The 23,124-nt window shown below is 40.6% G+C and overlaps 1 protein-coding gene across 1 annotated transcript in view; it reads right to left on the bottom strand.

Moving 5' to 3' along the window:
* The window catches only part of LOC138740666 (connector enhancer of kinase suppressor of ras 2), a 763,661-nt gene that overhangs the window by 105,243 nt on the left and 635,294 nt on the right, over positions 1 to 23,124 (bottom strand). Inside the window, exons 15-17 of the mRNA XM_069893653.1 lie at positions 7,675 to 7,723; positions 4,364 to 4,536; positions 1,192 to 1,265 (exon numbers count right to left, since the gene is read on the bottom strand). Of these exons, the coding sequence (XP_069749754.1) occupies positions 1,192 to 1,265; positions 4,364 to 4,536; positions 7,675 to 7,723 (296 nt within the window). The remainder of the gene's footprint in view (positions 1 to 1,191; positions 1,266 to 4,363; positions 4,537 to 7,674; positions 7,724 to 23,124) is intronic.

Here is a 23,124-nt window from a genome sequence, read left to right as displayed (position 1 = left end):
AGGCCAGCTTGTCTGTATTCTACTGTAGAAACATGAACTTGAACTTGCTGAAATTTAGAGTTCTGATGGTGGTTTAGGCTACTGCAAGCTCTCCTTGAAGTGAAACTCGAAGTCTCCGACTTTGAGTTCATTTCTGACACGCACACCCACACACTTTTGATCTGCCACAGCCATGCCAAACATGATGTCTTTCTTTGCCAATCTCATTTGTCTTTACAAACCAATCCTCCAAGTCTTTACAATCTAAGTACCTGCCCAAATGCAATGCCTTAAAAATGTTGTCTCGACTACCTCTTTTGGCAGCTCTTTCCTGATAACCACCACAATCTGTGTGGAAAACCTGTCCCTCAGATCTGCCTTAAAATTCTTCTCTCTTGCCTTAAATCTGTGGCCTCTGGTACTCGATACCCCTGCCTTGGGATTAAGACACTGAGCTAAGCCTCTCTTCATGTTATAAACCTGCTAAAGGGCTACAATGTTCCAGTGAGAATGAATTGATGGTATTCACTCTCCTTGCAACAATAGTTCTCCATTTCAGGCAACATCCTGGTGAATCTCTTTTGTACTCTGACTTTTGCTTCTTCTTCCTTCCTATGGTGACCAGAACTGCACACAATACTCCAGATGTGTCCTAACCAAGGTTTCGTAGAACTGCAGCTTGACTTCCCAACTCCTACACTCAAAGCCTTGAGCTACGAAGGCTAGCATAACAAATGAGTTCTTTACCACTCTATCCACCTCCTTCTCTATTTTCAGCAAGCTATGGACAAACACCCCAAGGTCTCTCTGTGTATTAATGCCCCTAAGGTTTCTACCATTTACTTGATACAACCAACTAGTATTTGATTTCCCAAATTACTTTACCTCACAGCATCCGGATTAACTTTCACCTTCCACCACTACACTCAACATTCCAGTTGTATCCTTAGACAACCCTCTACATTTCTCCAATTCCACCAATTTTCTTGACATTTCCAAATTTACTAATCACTCAAGATCATACAATTGATTTTCTGACTATTAATTCTGATGGGATATCCTGGCCTTCGGTTTCAAATTGTCACAAGTCCAGGCAATTTCAACACATTCAAGAAGCTTTATCTTTAGATGTTCAAAATGGAGTGACTAATTCCCATGATTTTCACTTTTTAAATATAAATTGATAGATTCTGTTTTCAGATGAACCCTTACTATTTCCGTCTGCATTCAATAGCCCGGTCGATCCGAAACTCTGGCAGGCTGATGAATCCTTCGGCCTTTTCATCCTGGTTTTTTAAAAAAAAAACAGAGCCTGTTAATGAAGTCACATTCTTTTGATGTATAAAATAAAGTTCTTGATTTTGTGGAAAAATTTGTTAATTGTTGTTCTATTTAGGCTTTGATGAGAAATGGGAATTAGTGTAAGTTAGCTCCTTGATGGCAGGCCATTTCACATGGTTAAAACAAATCACATTAAATCATAAATATTATCAATTCATCCAATCTGATGTGACAAATCTCATACTGCCAGAATTGTGATTAACTTGATTTTAGATGGGCAATGTATTCCTGACAACCACATTTTCTGTGAAATCCACCAATAGCTATACACATTTTGAGATTCACAAGAAGACCAGGCCTTCTGGCCCAAGAGCCGGCACTACCCAAATAAACCCTTGTGACTAATAAACCCACTAACCCCGTGCATCTTTGGTACATGGAAGGAAACTGGAGAACCCGGAGGAAACCCACGCGGACATGAGGAGTACATACAAGCTCCTTAGAGATAGCAGCGGATTCAGACTGGGTTGCTGGAGCTGGAATAGCATTGTACTAATCCTGGCACAAACTGTGTAACCAAATGTTAACCACAGTATGTTGGAATAATGCCTAAAATCTTGCCTTTGAAAACTTGTATCCTTTCATTTTGGTATTTGTATCTTAGTACTGTACATTTGTGGTCTCTTGTGCTCCCACTAATTGATAAACAAAGCCAGTCTGCTCTTCTTTTCCCCTGTTTTTTAATCTCCCTTTTCATCCACCCCCACCGAGCCTCCCACCAATTTTCATCCCCGCTCATCTTTGGGTCTATTTCCTCCATCTTCCTTTTGGATTCCTCTGTCCTCTACACTCCAGCGCATCACCACCACCCTGGTTATAGAATTAAAACACAAAAGTTTGCAGACAATGCTGGAGAAACTCAGCGGGTACAACAGGGTACTTTATATAACAAAGAAAAAGAAACATAACCAATGTTTCAGGCTTGAGCCATTTGATGAAGGTCTCAAGCCTGAAATGTAGGTTACACTTGATAAAGTTTCTTCAACATTGTGCTTTTACCACCTTAGTTCATCTGGTCTCTCTTTTATCACCATTTTCATCTTATCAGATTCCAGCACAGGCAGCCATTCCATCTTGCTGTAGCACTCGTCTTCCTCCCCTGAACAACATTGGTTTAAAGTAAACAGGTTTTATGATGTGATGGGTAGTGCAATTACTGAACCTAAGTAAAAAGAATGTGAAACTTTTTCCATTCTGCTATTTACAATGTCAAACCACAGAACTCAGCAATATAACTCAATCTTGATCTAAGTTTTTTCTCTTGAAAATCACGGGAGTTTCATTGTTAAAGAAAAGAGTCTGGAGATGCAGGGGTCGATGCCACACACAAATGTGTTGGAGAAATGTGCAGCATGCCATGTACAATCCACAAGAAGCGTTCTTGGCCTGGGCCTTTTGTTAAGGAAATGTTAGCTACCTTTTGCTTCCTATCAATGTACGGCCTGCTGAATTCCTCCGGCACATTTGTGCATTGCATGGGAGGTTCATAATTGCATAAAACTAAGGAAAAAAGACCATCAGTCAAAATGGTGTGCTTTACACCAAGACAATTTTGTAATGAGGTGTTATTTAATTGTGTTTGCTCTTACATTCATTTTAATGAGGTATGAACTACTGAGCAAACACAGCTGCTTCTGCCAAGATAACTGGAGAACTGAGCATGCTATAGCTGCCAACAGTGAAATTGCAGAGCTTTGAAAGTAATCAAGTTTTGGGGCTCATAGTCACCATTTTATTTTAGAAAGCTGAGAGCAGTGACTGCATTAATTGTTGACAAATCCCTCCTATAAATCATTCTACTTCTCTTAGTTTCTCACTCTCTGTGCAGACTCTTTGATTTTTCACTCTGCGCTGGCAAATTCTTTTGTGCCCCAGTCTTTCTCTTCCAAATTCCCGCCCAAAATTCCAGCAAACTGTAACATTTCTCATTGAAGAGCCTCTTCTACTAATGCTCCAGCAGCTAGCGATGTTATTTCAGTTGAAGAAATTGTCACATAGACGGAACTAAATGGCAACAAAAACTCTTATATTTGCTGATGTGTTCATATTTACCACAAAATTGGAAGCTCAAATGTTTCCAGATGATGTGCGGCAGTAGCAAGGTATAATGGCAGATTGATGATTTGTTCTACCTCATGGCACACCATTTATACTTACAATAAATCATAATGGGAATTTTTAGTTCATCTTTTGGGATGTGGAGATTTTTGTAAGGCCAATATTTATCCATAACTGCAATTAGAAGGTGGTGATGAGTTGCCTTTGGAACTGATGGAATGCTTCTGATCAAGGCATGCTCACAGGGACATTGGGTGGTGAGTTCTGGATTTAGATCACGTGACAGTGGAGAAACAGTTTGAGTCAGGAAGGTGTGTGTCTTGGAGGGGAACCTGCAGGAAGTGATGCTTCCATCCACCTGATGCCCTCATCCTTTTTGGGGGTGGAGGTTATGGATTCGTGAGGTGCTGTCAGGTAGCTGCAGAGAGTATCTCTAGTGCACACACCCAAACATCTTGCTTCAGAGAATGTTTGGCACAGTTGATGGGCTACAATCTGAAAGATGGCTTTATGCTGGATGACGACAAACATTTTTAGAGCTGCACTCAGCTGGTCCAAAGGATATTCCATCACACTCTTGACTTAACATTCATGATAGACAGCCTTTACAGAGGCTGTGCACCCCATAGTTTGGAGGTATTCATCAGTAATGTGCAACATAGAGGTCAATAAATTGTTGAACACCATTGAGAACAGTAAACTCATTCAAGAGAAGGCACAAATGATAGCATTCAGAATTCAGCTTTGGGAGAATTAAGGCTAATAGAATCTTGTAAAGCCTCTTTCAGAGTAGACTTCAAAGTACTTGGTGCACATGTAACTGGTGTTTTATCATTTCTGTTGAATCGAGAGCTGAGATATAGGCCACCTCTGAATGTTAAATTTGTATTCGGCACGTTTTTGTTTTCTCGGTCTCTTTGCATAAAGAATCCTTTTTTCAAATTCTCTAATAAAAGAAGAGCAGAGGAAGGAGGATGCCCCTTACATTTTGGTTTGTGTACCAGTAGAGGGATGCTTCCTTCAGGATAAACCAGTATTTCTTCCATTTTTGAGTGAAGTATCCTTTAGCATCTTTCTTCTTCCATAGCCAGCCTTCACAATCCCCATGGCCTAAATCCTTGCAAGAAATTCGTCTCCTGCTGCTACCAGCGAGGGAACCTGATGGAGCAACCAAATGTTAACTTGTATATGAAAGGAATGCAGGCAACAGTTGCAGATATTTTAACATCACCATTTGTTCTGCATCATTGAGCAACAGTACCATCTAACTTTGAGGTGCTTTAATTTCAGTGGATAGGATCAATGCCAAATATCCCATCACAGAACATTTAGAGATGAAAGCTGGCATTGAAACGGTTTCATTCATTTACATTGGCATGAATCAGTCTGGCAAATGTACTGGCAATGTTTGAATTTGTCCCAAATTCCTCTCATGATGTGATAAGATGAGAAAAAAAAATGGAAAACTGGTAAAACTAGTCCAATTTAAATTAAGTTAAAATTAAAGAAATAAATGGTTTATTTTAACAGTCAATTCATCCATTAAAATAGTAGGGGAGGAATATCTAACGACTTTAGATACTAATATCACCAGCAGGGGCTTCCACAATTTGAGGCTTGCTGGGCCTGCTCCACGGTGGTAAATTATAACTATTATTTCAAGATATTTTCCTGCATAATTTCAGAAAATGAAGGAATAAATGGTAAAACTACCCACAACAATTCTTGTGCTTAAAATTTTTGTCACTGCCTGAAATCTACAAATTCAAAAAATTGTTCAGCATTGAAAATCACAAAAATGCTGGCAATAAAGTGAAGCATGCTCAGCTTTCAATTTCACCACTGTACTATTTTCATCATTGCATACTTTGAGTTCATGCCAATACCTATTGTTTCAAACACGACAATTATGTTTCTTAGATTTTTATAAACATTTTTACATCCGCAACGTTACGAAGAATTTTGCCTTTGGCATAAAAGGGAATTCAATATGATAATTTTTATTCCCAATTTTTCCAATAGTTTCAGTGTCATAAATCATTAAGGGTAGTCGACAGGTAGATAGATGACAGCATTTACATGAAGACCACTGAAATATAGGGGAGAGCAAATCATGTTTCAATTGTACTAATCATTTATGGCATCCCAGCCAGGATGCACAGCTTTTGGAGATGTTGTAGTATCGATTCCCCTGAAGCAGTATTTTGATCCAAAACGTTGACTATCCATTTCCCTCCCCTAACCCATAGAGCTACTCAGGCAGTAAGTTTTTCATTCTAGATTTTCTTGAAAATGGGGAGTTTGAGGGCTTTCTAAAGAATTTGAGAGGAAGCTTAATTTTCTGCTGTCGCAGAATCAATGGCAAAGGAGACTGAAGTGGACCTGGAGCTTCAACTATACAAAATTAGGGAAGCATTTTTTCTTATAAAGAACTTTGGAAATTTGGAACTCTTTCCACAAAAACATTGAGGATCTTCAATTAGCTTGACCTTGGATTCAGGCTAATGAGCTGCTTTCAAAATTTTCATAATGGTAAATAACTTTCTGCTGAAAAAAAATTCAATTGAATACTCAACATGTAGCAAATGATTACGATGCTATAATCTGTGGCTGCCTTAGGTTTTGGGTGCTGTGGCTCCAGCCGTGGGAATTTTGTACCGAATGGACCATTGTAGGGAGTCAGAGAAAGAAAGCTCACTCATGCTGTCAGGAACACCTGATTTAAGCAGTAGGTTTTTGTGTTGGCTTTCAATCTCACTCTGTTCTTGTTATTCCATTTGTGCTAGACTACAGAGAGCGAAGCTCAAAAGTAATAATTTCATTTGTTCCAATTCCCAAATTGCACCTAACACAAACCTTACATGAAAAAATGATGAACTAACAGCAGAAAAATTGCTAGAAAGCCTGTAAGATTACTAAATGTTAGGTTACAGAAAACTAACAATTTCAAGTAATGCAGCAATATGACAGCTTGAATTTCAACAATTTCTCTTGAAGGATGCAATACTATGGATTGTGAAGAATTTCCTCTGGAACTTGATGTATCATGCAATGGTTTTCAGACTAAGGATAGAATTGGAATAGTAGAGTCATGGGGGAGGGGTAGGAAGCTGGGAGAAATGAGAGGAGGGGAGACCAAAACACCAATAAACACTGGCTCTTTGGAAGGACTATCTAATTCAGCCACTCCTAGAACCATAGAAAACTACAGCACAAAAACAGGCCCCTTCAGCCCTTCCAGCCTGTGCTGAACCCTTTTTTTTGCTTAGTCCTACTGACCTGTACCCAGTCCATAGCCCTCCATACCTCTCCCATCCACGTACCTGTCCAAATTCTTCTTAAATGTTAAAATTGAGCCCACATTCACCACCTCAGCTTGTAGCTCATTCCACACTCCCACCACTCTGTGTGTGAAGAGGTTCCCCTCTCATGTTCCCCCTAAATTTATCCTCTTTCACTCTTAACCCTTGTCCTCTGGTTTGTTTCTCACCTACCCTCAATGGAAAAAAGCTTATCTACATTTAATCTGTCTATCCCCCCTCATAATTTTAAATATTTTTAAATACCACGATCCTCCTCTTACTTTTTCCCTATAGCCTGACAATTTCTTTCCCTTTTTATGTTCACATTCAGTGCCCCCTTGAAAAGATCATGATAATCTCTTCCTGGCTCTTTTGCCAATTACCTTTAGTTGGTACTTGCTGGGCTTTGTAATTTTGGACATTTATTCAATGTCCGCCTAATTTTCTCTGAATTAAGGTGAACAATCTCAAGCTTTACCTGACTGTTCACTGACAATTTCTTCATCTTTGCAGCCAATCAAGTATACAGTATCTGTTATCCGGAATTCAAGAAACCAGCAGCCTCAAGCAACCGGCAAAATAATCACAAAAAATAAATAGGTAAAAAAAAAATTAAGTTTAATATTGGCACACCTTGCTGGTAGCTCACCAATCACACAACACGTAATCTCAAGCACCGGGAAATTCACTTATCCAGTATCTACCAATCCCCATAGGTGCTGGATATCAGGGGTTTTACTGTATCTGTTAAACAAGAAAGTGTGCAGATGCCGGGGTTGAGTGCAATGCACAAGGCAGGTTATGCAACACCTGTACAAGGAAACAGGTGGTAACCCATGTTTCAATCATGAGCCCATTGAGCTTGAAGCAATAAGTTATAAAGGTTTACCACACCATACTTGGTTCAGTACCCCATGCCCCAGTTTATAAATCAGTTTATAATTTTAATTATAATCAATGATGATTTTAATTAATTTACTTATATGCGTCTTACCTTTCTGTCTTTTCTTGGTTTTTGACCTCAGTGAGGCATAATGAAAAGACTGAAAAATTAAACAAAATATTTAAAACTTTACAGCTAATGTGTATCTGCTTATATATAAGATACAACATATTAACAACAAATTTTAATTGTCAAGTTAGTAAAAACATTGCACTTATTTCAAGTTCTAATCCATTAAAATTAATGGATTAAACAAATAGCTTAGAAGCATGCAATTAAAGCTAAAAGTTGAAGTTTATTTGTCACATTATACCTGGTCCAGTGAGAAGGGTTCTTCTGTGATCAGTCTCACAGGGCAAAGGTAACATTCATTCAGCCGTTTAAAGTAGAACAAGAATTACAAACAATAGAGTTCCAAAGAAAGAAAAGACCAATTCGTACAGAGCAAGGGGATATGAGAGAATTACGGAGGGGCTCATACAAGTGTCTGATGGCCGCAGGGAAGAAAATAAGTGATGTAGTTGCTGACGTTACTAACTTCAGCGCTGACCCTTAAGTGACCATAATTGTGAACAAGAAGTGTTTATGACATGACTGCATACTACAAGCTTTGTAGAAAATTGCCCTGGCACCTTGGAATCCTTCAGCAGTTCTGACTGATAAAGACCAGTAGGGAATTCAGCGTAGGAGCGCCGATAGACACCAATACTCTTTCGGTAAAATCTAAAAGCAAGAGTCAGTAATAATAATGCATCACCCATGAAATAAATTGGAGTTCACATTTTTAACGCAACACTGTGATCCCATTTCCAGGAATATATTTCACAGCTTATCACGGTGCTACATTTTCCAACTCATTTTTCTGAGTGTGCAAAATCTATCTACCTTAAATCTTTCAATGAAGCTGGAATTAAAGGGCCATCTGGAGACACAAAGGGGAGGCACTGATGGCATTCAGCACCTTTATTTATTTTTAGACATAAATATATCACCATTCTATTTATTGGCCTGTGATCAAGATCCTAAACCCTCAATGAACGAAAAATCTGTAGTTTGAATGTCAAAAGCTCCAAATGACCAGCAAGTACAGCCTCTCAAACCTCCACTAGATATTGTGCAAAAAAAAATCAATTGCTAATTTAGCTCTAATTTCTAATATTGAGTCAGGATTTACCATCAGGACTTACTATCAAAAGAAATAACTTCTCTGTATCTAGAGAAGGCGGGGACGGTATACTGAACTTTAAGATCAGCCATGTTCTCGTTGAATGGCGGAGCAGGCTCGAAGGGTCGAATGACCTATTCTTGATCCTATCTTCTATGTTTCTATGTTTCTATCTTACTGAGGTCCTTTATAATCGTAAATATCTTCACATTTTGTTTCAGACTAAATTTTATCTCTCATCTTTCCCAGCTTCTCAGTATCCTCTTGAAGGCTTTTAATAATTGCCTCCTATTTAAGATAAATTATGAAATTGCCTGCAAGTAGGGATGTTATTCCCTGAATATTCAAATAACTGATTTTTAGCACATAATAGCTTGAATATGCCTGAGATTATACTTGGAGGGGAGACCACCTTGGAACACCAGGTGTTGTAGGTTTCTGTGAGGGGCACTGGACAAAGTGATGACTCTCTGTCTGTCTTACAGTAGACAAAGGTTAAAGAATTTCATGTGTGTTACCTTCTAAATGTAGTATTATGTGACAATAATTTTGGAAAAAAAAGGCCATGTTATTGTAGCTAACATAAACTGCACTTTGGCCCAGGAGCAGGGCTCTCATTTTCTCATTGCAAAACTTGTACTTTATTCATATTACCTCTGACAAGCCTATTATGGGCATGGGATTTATGAAATATCTTTCAGTTTCACACAGAACTCTTCAGCTGCACTTCTCTTCATCAGAAACCCGTCTTTTCCAAACATGCCCACTCATACAAATGAGTGATCATTTTGTTTAGGTTTATTGTTGCTACACGTTTTCCTTTAAATTGATTGACCAAAATTTGCTGGGTCCATCTTTATTTGATTCTTAAACCAAAAATGTAACATCAGCAATCCCATGGCACAGCTCCCATTATTAAGAATGGAAGATCATGATTACTCTTTCTGTAAATTCCACAAGTTGTTCAACTAGCTGATAAGCTTCCCATTGAAATCTCCTGCCTCTATCAATTTCTAGCTCATCCCTTACAGTATCTGTTACCTCCTGCTTTACTTGTGAAGAAGCATTTTCTTCATTCTTAAATGTGGATGCAAAGCATTGCTTCAGTTCTTCCTGATCTGTGGCTATTCCACCCCCTCCCAGTCTGCCATAAAGGACAGAACTCTTTCTGCACCTCTGCACTAACCCATTTCCATCCCCCTCCCGACACTTCCTCTGATCCACATCTTCCAGCCCACCCTCTGCATCCCTTTGAAATTTCTGCCAGCTCCAGTGAGTTTCCACCACCAGACACCTCTTTCCCTCCCTCTCCTGTTGGCATCTTAATATCTCGAATATCCCAAAATATTCATTTAATTTCTGTCTGCATGTATAATAAATATAAAATATACATGATTAGCATGTACTGCCTGTGTACGTGTGTACACTGTAGTTTGGAGAAACACTGTTTCGTTGAGTCAGATGATAATAACATTGAACTTGAAGGAACCATTAGGTTTTAGATGAAAAGGACAAGGAGAAGACTGTATCTTCCACACTGGAAGAAACAGAATGGCACAGGAGGCAGAGAGCCAGTGATTCTGGGCCATTGGTAGATAGGCCCAAAAGATAGGGTGGACGAGCATATTGTTTACCTGTCAATTTTCCGAAATGAAGTAGAACATGGCCTTTCCAATATTTCAACTCAGATTGTCTCTTTCAGAAATATATGTTAAATATTCAGGTGATTACATGGGTCTTTGCTTGTAGCTGAAAACAAGCTCATGTGAATTGGTAGATGGTTTTGACACAGTGGCTAGCAAAGAGAAAGTCTGCTGATCCACTGAGATACCATTTGATTTGACCTCCATTGACCAAATGTATCCTGTAACTCCAACGAACGGCCATAAAATGTGGGAAAGAAACATATTAATTCAAGTATAGCGTTGCAAATATGTCTGTTGCATTTAAAGCACGACAATAAATATTTGTACAAGATTCAGGACTGCAGGCAATAAGATCTGTTTTTGGTTGCCACACAGCAATGAATTAGCAGAGATATCTCGGCACCAAAATTCAACCCTGCAGTGCCTATCCCTTGGGCACCATGGATGTTGAATTGATTTCAATATATCAACCAATGCAAATACATATATTTGTAGGATAAATCATGCCAAATACTATATTGGTAAAGAGATTACTGCATCAAATTTAATGTCTGCAGGGAGAAAGTTGAGTAGACGGATCATATTTTTACTCAGTGTGCAATATCAAAGTGCTGATGAATTGTACCCTTCCCATCCCATGGCTGAATGAGAGCCACATTAATGTTATTAAAAGGGATCTACACTTACTTTCAGGTTAAGTGCCGAATGATTTCTACAGAGAGTTGCTATAATTCTTCAAAGCTACTGAGCTATCCTAAGTTCTGTCATGTTGCTCTGACCCATGTGGCTCGATGTGTGACATAATGAGTATCAGGTAACAGGATTCCATAGCAGTTTTGATATCAACTAATTCAAGTATAATGTCGATTGTATCAGCAATATTTCACTGTAAAGGGTCAGTACAATATCGGGGGCTGAAGGGCTTGTTCTGTGCTGTAGTGTTCAATGTATCACTGGAGGAATTTGGTAGAAAATAATCAACTTCTGTTGGATATTAACTTTCTCATAATCCTCTCAAAAGGCAGATTCATTTGGGGCTTCATATGCAAGTTAAGAAAGATGATTCTGGATGGGTATTTGAGAAGTTCCTCCAGTTGTTGAAATGAGATCTTTAACCATCTCATCACTTGAACGGTCAGCAGATCCAGGAGCTCCACTGCTGCCCTGGCAGGTTCATTCTTCTTCTTAACGGCAAACTTCTATTTCTATTGCATATTTAACCCGGAATTGGAGGAGTTCAGTAATTTCATGAAGCAAGAAGCCCTCATAATGACGAAAATGAAACCATCAGTTTGCTTAAAATCCATCTGGTTCGCCAACGTGCTTCAGGAAGAAATCGGTCGCCAACACCATTCAGCCTACAAATAATTCCTGAGTCATAGTTACTCTTAAATACCTTCTGAAAATGTCAAATTACTTATTCTATTGATTTCTGACCATTACATTGAAGCAGAGGAAGAATTCCTTGCATTGACCTATGCACTGAAATCATTAAAACAGCATCAACCCAATCATTCTCGAACATTTGTGGGGTGGTGGTGGTGTCTTTCTTAGAAGAGGTGTCTTACAAACAATTCAAGCCACAGCATAGTCACAATCACAGAATCACACCTTACAACTAATGAGACAGACTCCTCCTTCAGAATTCCTGAGGGTATACTGCCATACCAACAGGTTATACAAAAAAATGGGGTACTTTAGTGGTAGAAAGGCAGGACAGATTTAGAGCTGGAGTTTCATTAGCTTCAGACCTGTCTCGTGGCATCGTCACTCACTGGCAATAATCCTCCTGATTATCACCCACTGTCCTCTTTCAGTACACGAGTCACTGTTCCTCCATGTTGAAGGAGGCAAGGAGTAAGATTTGAATGTTCATCAATGAATGCCTTGGTAATACCAACACAGACTGGGCCTCCCAATCCCCAAGGACAGGCAGATTAGGCCAGTGAAACAATGGGACAAATTGATTTAACATTGTCCTCATCGTCTGCCCATGTCATCTATCTAGGAGACAAAAATGTCGCCGACTCCTGTGGAAGGTCTGTGTTCAGACGGAAGTCAGCATGTCAGCAGATTATGTGGAGGTAGGAGGGTGCTGGGCAAGGTGGTCTCAACATGGAATCTGGAATTCAAACCTGGACCTCCATGAGGGACCGTTAGCAGAAGCAAGAATGCCCACCACAACAAATTGTTACCTCATGGCACAACTCACATTGCTATCTGGCCAGGGGATCCAGTTCTAGTTGAATAGGAAGTAGAAGAAGTATACTGGAATGTATATCTAAAACTAGGAACAGAAAACCAGATGTGTACAATCCAGTGATCATTGGGGGATCAGTGTTGGAGAGGGGAGCAAATTTAAGTTCTTGGGAATCACTATCTCAGAGGATCTTTCCTGGGGCCAACACACTAATAGCATCGTGAAGAAAGAACGTCAGCATCTCAGGAGTTGGCGGAAGTTTCAAATGACATCGGAAACTCTGGCAATTTTCTACAGAGGTGTGGTGGAAAGTGTGCTGACCGGCTGCATCTCGTCTGGTATTGGGGACACCAATACCCCTGAGTATAAAGCCCAGCAAATGGTGGTGGACATAGCCCAGGACATTTCAGGCAAACACCTTCCCCATCATCGAGAACACCAACAGGGAACGCTGCCATCAGAAACAACAGCAATCATCAAGGATCCACACCACCCAGCACAAACTCTGTTCTCACTGCTACCATCAGGAAAGAGATATAGGTGCCACAAGACTTGCGTCATCAGGTTCAGGAACAGCTGCTCCCCCTCCACCATCAGTCTCCTCAACAACAAATTCAGGGACTTATTTAAGGACTCTTACTTTTGCACTTTATTTTTTTTTAAATTCTCTGTATTGCATAGTTGTTTACATTTGTTTAGGTGTTTACATGTTGTAGTGAACTGCAGTATTTCTGATAACCTGGCTCCACCCTGTTCTCAGATTGTACCTGTGGCTCTTCCTTCTTTGACTTTGTAAAAAGCCTCCAACACCTTGATCCTTCCCCAGAAATCCTGGGTTATGGCACAGAACAAGGTCCCTGTCTATTGTGAATAAAAGCCTGTAAATCAGTGACTCTATCTCAGCCTCTCAAGTTATTTACTGTGCGTCACATGCATACCTTGTGTATTTTTTTTGCATTACCCATAAGTGGTCATTCTCTTTGGCCTGCGGGAAAAAGAATATCAGGGTTGACAATGTGGAAAATTGCCTTGGTACTTCCTGTTCGCAAAATGTAACAGAAATTCATTCGTCCAACTTCCTCTCAATCATCACTAGACTGATGGAAGGTATCACATGCCACTCACTTCTCACCAATTCCTGCTCAAACAACTGAACTTCAGATATAAATACACCCCTGGTGAATTTCCGAGGTGAGGTGAGAGTGTCAGAGAAAAATAGAGGGTTACGAGTGTGAGGTAGGGAAAAATTAGATTGTTGTGGACTAAGTTGGCACAGCATCACTGGTTCTTCCTACTCGCTTTCTGTATCAGGAGTATGAGAGCCAGGACCATCAGCTTCTTCCCATGGGCTGAATGATCAAAGGAAATGTTCACATTTACCATCCGAGACTCTCATTTATACAAAACAATATTTGTTTATTTATTCTTTCTAATAGATATAATATGTTCTGCATATGTATTATTTGTCTGTATACATGTATTATGTTAGTGATCTGTCTGCATGATTTGGACCAAAGACTAGAGAATGCTGTTTCTTCAGTTTGTACCAGTTGAACCTCTCTTATCTGGTGCTCTGTGGTCTGGCAACTCCAGCATGTTTGAACCTGCCGCCATTAGTACAAACACCTGACAGACAGAGCAGGACTTGAACCCCAGTCCTGATCGCGGCAGATTCAACCTTTACAGCGCAGGCGACCGGGACCGGGGTTTGAGTCCTGCTCTTCTGTCAGGTGTTTGTACTATCAGCGCAGATTCAACCTAAACAGCACGAGCAATCAGGACGGCGGTTCGAGACCTGCCCTGTCTTTAAGGAGTTTGTACTAATGTCCCAATCACTGGAGCTGTAAAGGCATCGCACTAACTGCCACCCCACAGTTTTGTTGCCTGTTTTAAGCTTTGTTCTACCTTTGATATGTTTCCCTTAAGGGTCAATTTCTGTTTTCCAGCATTTTCTGTGGTCCGGCAATGGCCAGGTCCCAACGTTGCTGGTTTAAAGAAGGTACAACCTGTACTTGTACAATCGGATGACAATAAACTTGATTTGTATCTTACTCTCTTTAACATGGCCATCATCATTCCAACACTCCACCATCCACCTAATGTAGGCTTCACTGGAACCTATAGGCCCAACAAGCATATTGGAGGAAACTAGAACACATGTGATCATAGGGAAAGCATACGAACATGACACAGAGCAGCCTGGTCAGGATAGAACTCTGGCCGCTGGGGCAGTGAAGTACCAGCATCTTCTGTTGTGCCACTTTGCTAATGGGTTCATCACGTTCAATTTCACTTTCAACACATCAGCAAGTGAAAGATTGATGCCTGCATGCAGCAAGATCTTACCAATATTCGGAGGCACAAGAGACTACAGATGCTGGAATATTGAGCTAAAAACAAACAATTGGAGGTACTCAGCTAACTTTTCATTTAAGCACCTGCCTGCTGTTTGCTCATACCTTGACTAAGGGCTCAAGCCTGAAACATCAGTTACCCTTTACTCCCTACAGATGCTGCATGACCCACTGAGTTTCTCCAGCACTTTTGGGTACTGCACCGCAATCACAGTCTCTGCAGACTTTCTTGTTGAAGTCCATTCAGCGGATTGAGCAGCATCTTTGCAGGCAGAAGGTCGGGCGACGATTCAGGTCAACACCCTGCATCGGAGAGTGGAGAAGGGAGAGAGCCAGTATGAAGGGGAAGAAGTAGGGCTGGGGCACGGGGCTGGTAGGTGACAGAGTGGAAGTGAAGTGAGGAGGGAGATGATGGGGATATGGAGCCAAATGGGAGAGAGGTGGAGTCAGAAAATAACGGCTAGTGGGTGATAGGTAGAGATAAGGATGGATGGAGGTAGAGAGAGATCTATTTTCTTGATTAGAAGATGATAGGTTGAAACAGAAATGAACACAGAAAGTGTGAATTATTTGAGGTTGGAAACTTCCTGCTATTGGGGTGTTGACTTCTCAAGCAGAGCATGAGGTGTGGTTCCACATCACTTTGAGGCCTGTACCTGCCTTCCCATCTCCCACCTGGCTCCCTGGTCCTTTGTTCTTTTTTCTCTGTCTCTACCTATCATCCATCTGCCACTTTTTCCTGGTCACTCCTCCTCGTCCCCTTCCTGGCTCTATCTACCCATTATCCCCCTCTTCTCTAGATTCCATCTGCTAGTCCTGGACTCTCCTCTCCCACTTATGCTGGCTCTCTCCTCTCTGCACTCAAAGTCCTGATGCAGGATCTTGAAACAAAACTTCAACCGTTCCTTTTCTTCTACAGATGCTGTTTGACCCACTGATTCGCTGATCAGTTTGTTTATTGCTTGACAATATTCAAGCATGTGACATAACAAAAGGGAAAATTCAAGTCACAAAATTGCCATGCACTGTGATGTTTCTTTTATTACAATAAAAAAAACTTGGGTTCTTTTTTAAAACACCTCGATTTATTAACTAAGCAAACAGCTCGAAGTATGGCACATACATATGCAAACCTCATGTGGAGGAATCCATCTTGAATCTACCCAAGATGCAACAGCACTCCCCAGATGCTGCACACTGTCTCTGACTCCTCCTGGTGGTAGCACTCTATCACTACATCCCCTTTCCTTGAGATGTTTAATCAAACATGACACATTAATATAATGTTCTTTCAATTTAAAATTCAACACAAACGTAACATGAACATCAGCAGCACAAACCTTTAAGTGTGCAGTTCCTTTTCTTTTACAGATTCAGTCTGCCAGGTGCTTCGACAACTTGTGTGCATCTTTTTAAACACAGGTACTTGTGTCAGCTCCACTGGTGCTTGTGTCAGCTATGCTGGTCCACTGCTTTCTAGCGTGGGTGGTGTTTCCTGTATCTCATATTTTGTGTGTGTGTGTGTGTGTGTGTGTGTGTGTGTGTGTGTGTGTGTGTCCACACACTGTGGCTATGACTATGCCTTCATTTTCGCCAGCTTTTACACGATCACCAAACTTTCTTGTGTGTGCAGAGCTACTTCACTGCTGTAGCACATCTTCACAGTTCCCACCAAGGTAAACTCTGTCTCTCGTAGCAACCTTTCTTGCTTTTTTATCAATATTCCTGGACACAATTTGATCATGGATCATTGAATCTTGCAGCAGTCCAAAATTGCATGTTTTTGGTTTTAGTTTTGTCTGTTTAAAAAAATATATTGAAGATCTCTGCCTGCAACTGCGTGCATGAATGAAATACGTACTTCTCTAAGCTTTTTCTTTGGTGGACAGTGCTCATCAAATATCTCGATAACCTTGTCAAATTTGCTCTGGTCTTCTGCCTTGGCAAAAACAAATGTGTTGCAAACCTCTAAGAGTTTGAGGTCCTGCCAAGGTGAGTAGCAGTGCAATTTTCCATCTATCCAGTTTACTATCGATTCCAATTGCTTGTGAGTAAAGCTTAAACAGCCTCCACTCATGGTCAATATTTCCAGTCCAATTTACAGCATTAGGAGCTTTTAAACCCTTCATATTTTCTCTGCTGATATTGACTATACTCACTATACACACTGTTTTTTTTTCTTCTTTCACTCCTGTGCACAGCATAACTTGGCTGTTTCATCCACTCTTGGCTGTTTACCCCACTCCTGGTACCATGTGATGTTTCTTTTATAACAATGAAGAAACTTGGGTTCTTTTTAAAACAACTAGTTTTATTAACTAAGCAAACAGCACTAAGGACAGAATATACACATGCAGACCTCATGGGAAGGCATCCATCTTGAATCCACTAAAGATGCACCAACCCCCAAATGCTACACACCCCATCTCCAACTCCTCGTGGTGGTAGCACTCTATCACTACATGCACTAATCTTCTTCAAACAGAGGGTCTTTTTCATCATTTTCTTTGCTATTTAATACAATGACTGTAGATACATGCTCCACAATTAACAGGGTTGTCACTGTAAAGAAACTCAATTGCATATACAGTTACACGGATCGGGCTGAGAATCCTGCAGGAAATGACTCATATCCTGGCATCTGAAATTTTAGAGGCATATTAAGTGCCTCGATGACTGCAGCTGCAACAAGATTTCAATACCAATCAGAACCAAGCAACCTGCTTGACTGGTGTTCAATCCACCATCCTAAACCTACTTCCCCTCAACTATGTACACCAGTGCAATCTCTACCATAAAGGACTAGAGCAACAGGTGAATGGCAACATCAATGCTCACAGGATCCCCTTCAAGTTGTCCATCATACTGACCAGTTTAAAAAAATGTAGCTCTTGTTCTTCATCCCTGCAGGATCTAGGAACTCCCAACCCAACAGCAATGCAGATTGGTTTCACTAAAAGTTCAAGAAGATATCTCACAACCACTACCTCAGGGATGGTTAGAAATGAGCTATGGAAGCAGAAGCCATCAGCAAAGCCCAGATCTCAAAAGATGCCAGAGAAAAGAGCCTTTGAAATTTGGAGACAAATCGGAACATTAACAAAACCTGCTTTTTGGAACTTGAGTGGCATTGGGAACATTGCCATTAATTGCCTCTCTTCAGTGATCCAGGTGAAGTATGCAGAGTACAGCAGCATTGGATTTATTTGACAGAATTATTACCCAAAGGCCTGTACAGCAATGCAGCTGATTGAACTGCTACCTGTCAGCTCCTGCAACCGAGGTTCAATTTTGAGCTGTGGTGCTGCCTGCATGGACTTTTCCCTTTCTCCCTGTGAGCGTACAGCCACCCTTTGGAGTCTCAGCTTCTTCCCACATCCCAGACGTGCAATTTGGTAGGTTAGCCATCCACAGTAAATTGCCTCGAAGGTGCAGAACAGTAGTATAATCTGGCACGAATGCAGGGAAAATAAAAATAGGATAAATATAAATGGATGCTTGACAGTCAGCATGAACTTGATGGGCTGAATAGCCTGTTTCCCTGCCTGTGTAACTCAATAATGGGAGTTTACCATGACGCAGGGGAAATTAAGATTAAATTACTCTTTGAAGTAAAACATCTTGTTAGTGTGCAAATCCCTAGTCATCTTAGAAACAAAAGATGCTGCCTAACTGAGTCTGTTCTGTCTATAGCTCCAGGTCCATTTCAATATGCTTGTCTTTTTAACTTCCTCATAAAACATGAAACACCAGGCATATTTCTACAGAGGTGTGGTGGAAAGTGTACTGACCGGCTGAGACTCCTCAATGACAAACTCAATCACTCATTTAAGGACTCTTATTTACGCATTTTATTGATTTTCTTTTTGTTGTCTTGGTATTGGACAGTTTACATTTGTTATCTGTTTACAGTTCTTTATTTTCTTACCTGTATATGCTGTTACAGTTTTTTTTTGCACTACCAAACAGGGGTAATTTTGCCTCGGCCACAGGAAAAAGAACCTCAGAGTATGTACTCTGAAACAATAAATCTGATCTGAAAATCTGAAATGGCTGAAGAAGAGGCAGATAGATAATAAAAGCAGGAGCCTTGCCAGTGAAGTACCTTTGAAGTGAATACATAACATCATGTATCGTAAACAGAGAGGTATTTGGATAGGTTTAGAGGGATATGGTCATGAGTACATCTGCTGTACTTCTGCACACTGTTTCACTGCCTTTTAAGTGATCATCATTGCTTACTTCCAGACATTTAAAAATTGAGTTCAAAACCTTACAGTGTCATTATTTTAGTACCAGGAGCATTATCAGTGATACATAGCCTGGAATTAGTGCCGAACTATATTGAATTCTGAGATAAATGATCTACAGATTGTGTTGAGCATGAGGTGATTCCCCTGTAATTTTTGCAGCGTAAGTCATTACATTCCTCTTGGTGCTCCAGACCCTCGGTCTGTCACTGAGATAACTCTTAGAAAGGAAGGAGAAGTCCGTTTGAACTGTGCAAACAGAATAATCTCAGGTAATTAGATTGGGCAGAAGAGGTCTTCAGTGCAATAATTGATGCAATGGATGCAAAGGAAATTTCCACTTCAGAAATGTATGATGGTAGGTAATCAATCCAGTGGGAAATTCAACTGCAACTTCAGTTACAATCTGGGAGAAGGTCATGCTGTGACTGACAGGCGGCCATGCTGTGATTGACAGTGGTTTCACTTTGATTGACAGGAAGGCTCAATATGGTCAGTTGGAGGTCTTGGCACAATTAATCAGATGTGAACTGAACAATTACTTTCTCCATCCTGATCTGCACATTTAGTGCCTCCTTTCTGAGACGTGCCCTGTATTACTGCACACATAATAGGTTAACAAGAACACATTGTGGGAAGGAAACAGGATGTTGAGATGTCATCCCTACCTCAATTATTTCCCCTACCAGTTTCCAGTAAAGGGTTCAGGAATCTTTTATCATTTACCGTTGGAATAAAGAGAAGTGTATTGCTTGGGTCTTTCACCTTCATTTTCCTCTGGATGGAATACAGATAATGATCAGACTGTCACCTTCAGGAAATGTTTCAATAATTTAAATTTAAACTTAGACACACAGCACGGTAACAGGCCATTTCGACCCATGGATTTGTGCTGTCCAATTTACACCCCATTAACCTACACCCCTTTATGTTTTTTGAACGGTGGGAGGAAACTGGAGCCTCTGGAGAAAACCCATGCAGATATGGGGAGAACGTACAAACTCCTTATAGACAGCCCGGGATTCAAACCCCAGTGGTCCAGTCCCAATTGCTAGCAATGTAAAGGCATGGCGCTAACTGCTACGTCAACCATGCCAGCTATCATCTTGATAGACAATTTGCTTGGGCCTTGTTGAGGTGGATATGATTCCTCTCTTTACTGTTGATGCAGAGAGAAATGTGCTACAGTCATGTACATTCGATAATAGAATAACTAAAGCTCAGTTTTGTTATGTTTCATTTAGGGAATTGAAGTGTGGCAGCATACAATTACTGCTCTTTGTTTTGTTCATTCAACATAAAAACATTAGATTAAATGTTCCACAAATGATTATTTATTATCTAAACAAATTCACATGAATGCTGGATTGTGCTGCAACTACAACTTCTATAAGAAGGCACAACATCATCGAGCAAGCCTCAAATGTCATGCAAGTGAACTTGCTAAGTGCAGGTAACTAAATATAGAAATCAAATACTGATCTTCTGCATGCAATCTGTGTTGAGTTCTTATCATCTAAGCCTCATGCTGGTTATGATAATGTCACTTCATGTCTGTTCATCTCGAAGTGGTACTTTCTGGTGCACAAAACCATCTTTGCATTAAATTTTTTACCCTGCAAGATGTATGAAGCTGAACAAAATGTTACAAACAGGTTATGGAGAACACAGAGCAACTCTCACCGCTGCACGATACAGCAATCAGACAAGAGCAGCAACCCAGTGTGTGGCTGGAAGCTTCAGTCATGGAGACATACAGTTCTACAGCATGGAAACAGGCCCTTCAGACCAACATGCTCATGCTGGCCAGGCTAGTCTCGCCTGAAAACTGTGCCCTCCAGATTTAAATTCCACTACCCTGGGAAAATTATTATGACAATTTATCGAAGCTGAACAAGACTTTATAAACTCTAAGGTTCTCTTTTAGCCTCCTGCACTCCAGGGATAAAGAGTCACCATTGTTTTTTGTTACCAGGATAGGGAAATTTTAAACTAGAGGGCATAGATTTAAAGTGAGGAGAAATATTTAAAAATAAGTTGAGGGTACCTTCCTCACAGAGAGGTTGGTGGGTATATGGAATGAGCTGCCAGAGGAAGTAATAGAGGGGAAACAATTGTAATATTTAAAAGACATGCAGAGAGGTATTTGGATAGGTTTAGAGGGATATAGTCCGATCGTAGTCAGATGGAATCCCATGTCGAAACTCTTTTGGGTCCATGTCAATGGTTGCCCACACTTGTGGGAAGACAGTAATGCTGGAAAATCCCAGTGGCAAATGGTCCGCAATTCCTTATTAGAATCAAAACAGACAAAATCACTTCGTTATGAACACATTGCTCAGCAATGAACTGGAAGACATTGCAGAGAACTGTCATGTTTGCTTGGAAAGATCTTCCAGCAATGTGGATAAATGTGACATTGAGCTTCATGGAGAGAACAGCGTAGGTACAAGATTGTGGACAAAAGTCAATAATCTCACTGATGACAGCATAAATGCAAAGTCCACCACGGATGTCTAATCAGGATGTGGTAAAGACTCTCTGAGAGAAAGGATGTGAATTCCCTTCTGTCCTTAGGTCCACAACTCTCCCCCATCTTGGTGATGCCACAGAAATGGATTGCTGGCTGTGTTGTCTCTGCTGAGGCAGCCATTGAATTTGTGCCGAAGTAGCTCGATGTCAAGTCGCGTTTATTTGTCGTTCATACCATAAACATTGCGGTGTACAATGAAAACGAGATAGCATTTCTCTGGACCACGAAGCTGTTATTTACATGGATGAATTACATCAGGAACTTTTTTACAAATAATATCACTTGTAAATATTATATTACATATGCTAGCCCTGTGTACCCCGAGTTCAACAGCCTCACAGCTTGGGGGAGAAAGCTGTTTTGCAATCTGGTCATGGGGGCCCGAACATTTTGGTACCTTTTCCCAGGTGGCAGGAGGGAGAATAAATTGCGGGAGGGGTGTGTGGAGTCCCTCACAATGTTTATAGCTTTCCGCAAACAATGGCCATGATAAATGTCTGTCATAGCAGCGAGACAGACCCTAATGATCCCCTCAGCAGTACTTGCTATCCGCTGCAGGGACTTGCATTCTGAGATGGTGCAGTTCCCGAACCAGGCAGTGATGCAGTTACACGCATCTCCTGTAGAATGTAGTGAGAACGGAAGCTGAACTTTCGCCAACCTCCACAGGAAGTAAAGGCGTTGTTGGGCCTTCTTGGCAATGGATCTCGTTTTGGGGGATCAGGAGAGATTCTTCAGAAGAAGCATCGCACCTTTGAATATCTTGCTGTGTATAACTGTTTGTAACTATGTGGCCAGATGGAGGTCTTCCTGAAGGGATTCAGCTTGGACTTATCGCATCCACAGCATCTATAATAGAGGATTACCTCACACAAGTATGTTATATAGGTATGTAAAAGTTCTGCACTTCAATCCTGCAATGTCAGCACCATGGCACAACAAAAGGCAAACAAAGCTCAAAACTCCAGAGATGAATGCATCATTCATAGCAAAATGGTGTGGCCACATAAGTGTTTAATTGCACAATAAATAACTGGCCATTGATTATAAAATAATGCATTAGGGAGAGTCAGCGTGAAGTTTCAAGTTGCATTGATGGGTAAGTCTGCACCGGCACAGATTTCACTCTTTAATACTAGCTCCTTAATAATCCTTGGAAAGGTGCAATCATCCTACTTTTAGATTTCACTTGATTAAAGAAAAGTTGCAAATGACATTCATTCTCACAATGTACATGAAATAATGAAAATTACACTGAAGAATCATTTATCCCTCCTGAAATGAAAATCAGAAACAAATTTAAAGCACATAATTTTTCTATCAGCCTGAGGGAACTTTGTGGATAAAATATCA

Source organism: Narcine bancroftii, chromosome 8, assembly GCF_036971445.1.
Source record: "Narcine bancroftii isolate sNarBan1 chromosome 8, sNarBan1.hap1, whole genome shotgun sequence".
Classification (NCBI taxonomy): Eukaryota; Metazoa; Chordata; class Chondrichthyes; order Torpediniformes; family Narcinidae; genus Narcine; species Narcine bancroftii.
Note: the sequence above shows the minus strand (reverse complement) of the source record. Positions and strands in the feature narration are given on the sequence as shown.